The following is a 2,990-nucleotide window of genomic DNA, read 5'->3' as shown; positions in this document are numbered from 1 at the left end:
TATTATTATTAATTTAATCATTATATAGAATTATAGAAACAACAATATTTGTTATTTTGAATTTATTCTGTATACCTTATATACTTACTTATCATCAATACCTGCTGGCTTTTACCCTGTATTTACAAGATTAAGCAAGATTTCTATCACAAAATGTACTATAAATATTTGTCCTCCCTCTGGATAGTGACTTTGTCATTTCCATTTATTAGGATGACTATTCTGTCTGCTTATGTAGAATAGTTCAGCTATTGAAGATACTGAAAGTAATGAGATCAGTTTTGTATTTTGTTATTTCTGTTAGTACCAAGGTCTTGCCATCCCCTTCTCCTTGGAAGAGGAGAGGGTAGAACCTGGAATAAAAAATTTTTAATCCAGGCACTGAGACTGGAGACAGGAGCAAACAAAAAAAATCCTAACACAATGAAGAAATATCATGTTACAAGTTCAATAAGTAAAGACAGAAGAAGAGAATAACTCAAAATTAAGGAAAATTAGACCCCAGAAAAAAATGATTTTTCCACTAAGGAGTCTAAGAGTGTATAGAAGAAATTAATCAAAAGATAAACTGAAAGTAAAATTATTAAGGAAAACATCATAAGAAAAATACATAGCTTAGAACAGGTCAAAAAGATGACCCAAGTAATAAATACCCTGAAAAAGAAAATTAAGTACACTCAATAACACATTAAAAAAAACAAGAAATATTAGGACAAAGACAAAATATGGGAAAAAATATACAATGGATCTACTATTAAAATGCTGAATGTGAAGAAAAGAACAAGAAATCATTTAGGAATCATCAGATTCCCTGAAAAAAAAAATAAACAGACAAAATACCTGGTCACAATATTTCAAGAAATAATAAAACTATCTCAGAATTATAAGTGCCAGAGGAAAAATGAAAGTAGGAAGTGTCTATCAGTCAAGCATCAAAAGAAATCCAAATTGAAAATATGCAAAGATGTTATATAGTCAGAATCCAGGAGAAAAATAATACAGAAAGGAGTCAAATGCCAAGAAACCACAGTTAAGATCACACTAAATTATGCCATAACTATCATAAATACTGGAATAAAATATGCCAAAAAGCAAACAAAAAATTTTTCTACACAATGATAACATTCTACAAAATAGTATAATCTACAAGGGAAAAATAGACCTTTAATAGAGATAAGAGAGAGATACAGTTAGAGATAAAGAAAGAAATTACAGTTATATATATATATAATAAAGTTAGATATACATATATAAAGATAGTTATAGACATAAATATAGATATAGATACTTTCATCCTATATTTGTGCTTTTATTTTATTTGGTGGCCAAATTCCTCTACCAATGCAAACCAGAGCATCCTCTTTGAAATGTATAGTATTACAGAAGTACCTGAACCACTGAGAGGTTACAATTTGGATAGAGTCACATAGTTCATATGCATCCAAAGAGCATCTGAAGCCAGGTTTTCCTGTCTTTAGAGTCAGCTTTGTAGCTTGTACAGTATGATGTATTGAGAACTTTTAAAGATTTGGATCATGAGCAATTGCTTATGATTTATAAAGCAGAAAAGACAAAGATCCCTATAGAATGCTACTGCCTTAAATGGTCAATGAGGGAGTGAAGAAAGACAAACACAGTTGATTGTTTTATCTTTTGTAGGTTTTAAAAGAATAAAACACACAGAGGGAAAAGAATACAGAAGGGAAAAACAGAAAGAAGGGGAACTTTAGAATTTTTCTAAATTAGAGTTGGTAGACAAAAAGTATTCTAAAATAGAGGACATAGAATTGAAGTTTGGAGGAGAGAGACCTCTCTGGAATCTCACTTTTATCTGAACTGGGCAAAGGAAGACTCTCTCACATACACAAACATGCAACACACACAATTTGGCATATAAATACACCAGTTTAAACAAAGGAATAGTAGGGAAAAGGAAAGAGGGTAGAGTGAGATTAAAAGGAAGAATAAAGTTGAGAAGGGAATATCCAAGCAAAAAAAAATTCAGCTATAGAGAACAGCTAATAAATGGAAGATGAAAAGCAAAGAGATACTAAGAACCAGGGGTCTAAATTTACACTGGGTGAAGGAAGGAACAGCTAAGAAAAGGGTTAGACATCTTCCATTTAAAACTACTAATTTTGATCCTATCCTTTTTTCTTTTCTACCGCTGTTTTTTTTTCTCTTTGAAGAGAGAAAGAGGTAAGAGTGAGGGCAAAGATAGGAAAATTTATAAGAGGATATTATTAAGGGAAAGCATAGTTATAAGCATAACTTTGGATGTTAATTGGATTTCTTACCTGTAAAATAAAAATAAAGGGAGAGACAGAGAGAGAGAGAGAGAGAGAGAGAGAGAGAGAGAGAGAGAGATGGATCAATGAAGTCCTAGACATAAAGTCACAAACGCCTGAGTTCAAATGCCTCCTTTGACACTTACTAGCTGTGTTACCCTGGGCAAGTCACTTAGTTGCAGCTTCAGTCGACTCATCTGTAAAATGGGGATAATAACCTATCTGATGGGTTTGTTGTGAGTCTCAAATAAGGAAACATATTGTGGTGTTTTGCAGGCCTTGAAGCACATTATAAATGCTAGCTATCATTATTATGAAGAGCTTTACATACTAAACAAATTAATTTATATTTGATCATAGATGTGAAAGTATACAAAGTAAGGGAGTAATAAGGTCTGATGAAAGATTTAGGAAGATCACTTTAGAAGGTATGTGAACTATGGATGGAAATAGGTTCAAGGGATATTTTAGAAATAATACTGAAAGTATATGGCCTCTGATTAAATATAAATGGGGCTAAGGGAGAAGGATGAGTAAAAAAATCACTCTCAGTTTTCCAGTCTCTGTTGTTGAGTGACTGAGAAAATCATACCAGTATTAAACATGGGCAGTCTGAAGGAAGGAAAAGTCAGATATGGAGGATAGCTCATGTAAAAGAACAAATGCAGGAAAATAATTGGTGCGACTGGGAAACATGAAAAA

At 32.2% G+C, this 2,990-nt stretch overlaps 1 protein-coding gene across 1 annotated transcript in view; it reads right to left on the bottom strand.

Moving 5' to 3' along the window:
• LOC138168414 (olfactory receptor 4K13-like) overlaps nt 1-205 on the bottom strand; it is a 1,188-nt gene extending 983 nt beyond the window's left edge. Inside the window, exon 1 of the mRNA XM_069097441.1 lies at nt 192-205. Within this exon, the coding sequence (XP_068953542.1) occupies nt 192-205 (14 nt within the window). The remainder of the gene's footprint in view (nt 1-191) is intronic.
• Nucleotides 206-2,990: the final 2,785 nt, after the last annotated feature.

This window comes from Petaurus breviceps, unplaced genomic scaffold, assembly GCF_028583685.1.
Source record: "Petaurus breviceps papuanus isolate PSGF00001 unplaced genomic scaffold, PetGlider_PUasm1.0 37, whole genome shotgun sequence".
Taxonomy (NCBI): domain Eukaryota; kingdom Metazoa; phylum Chordata; class Mammalia; order Diprotodontia; family Petauridae; genus Petaurus; species Petaurus breviceps.
This window is presented reverse-complemented; position numbering and strand designations above follow the sequence as displayed.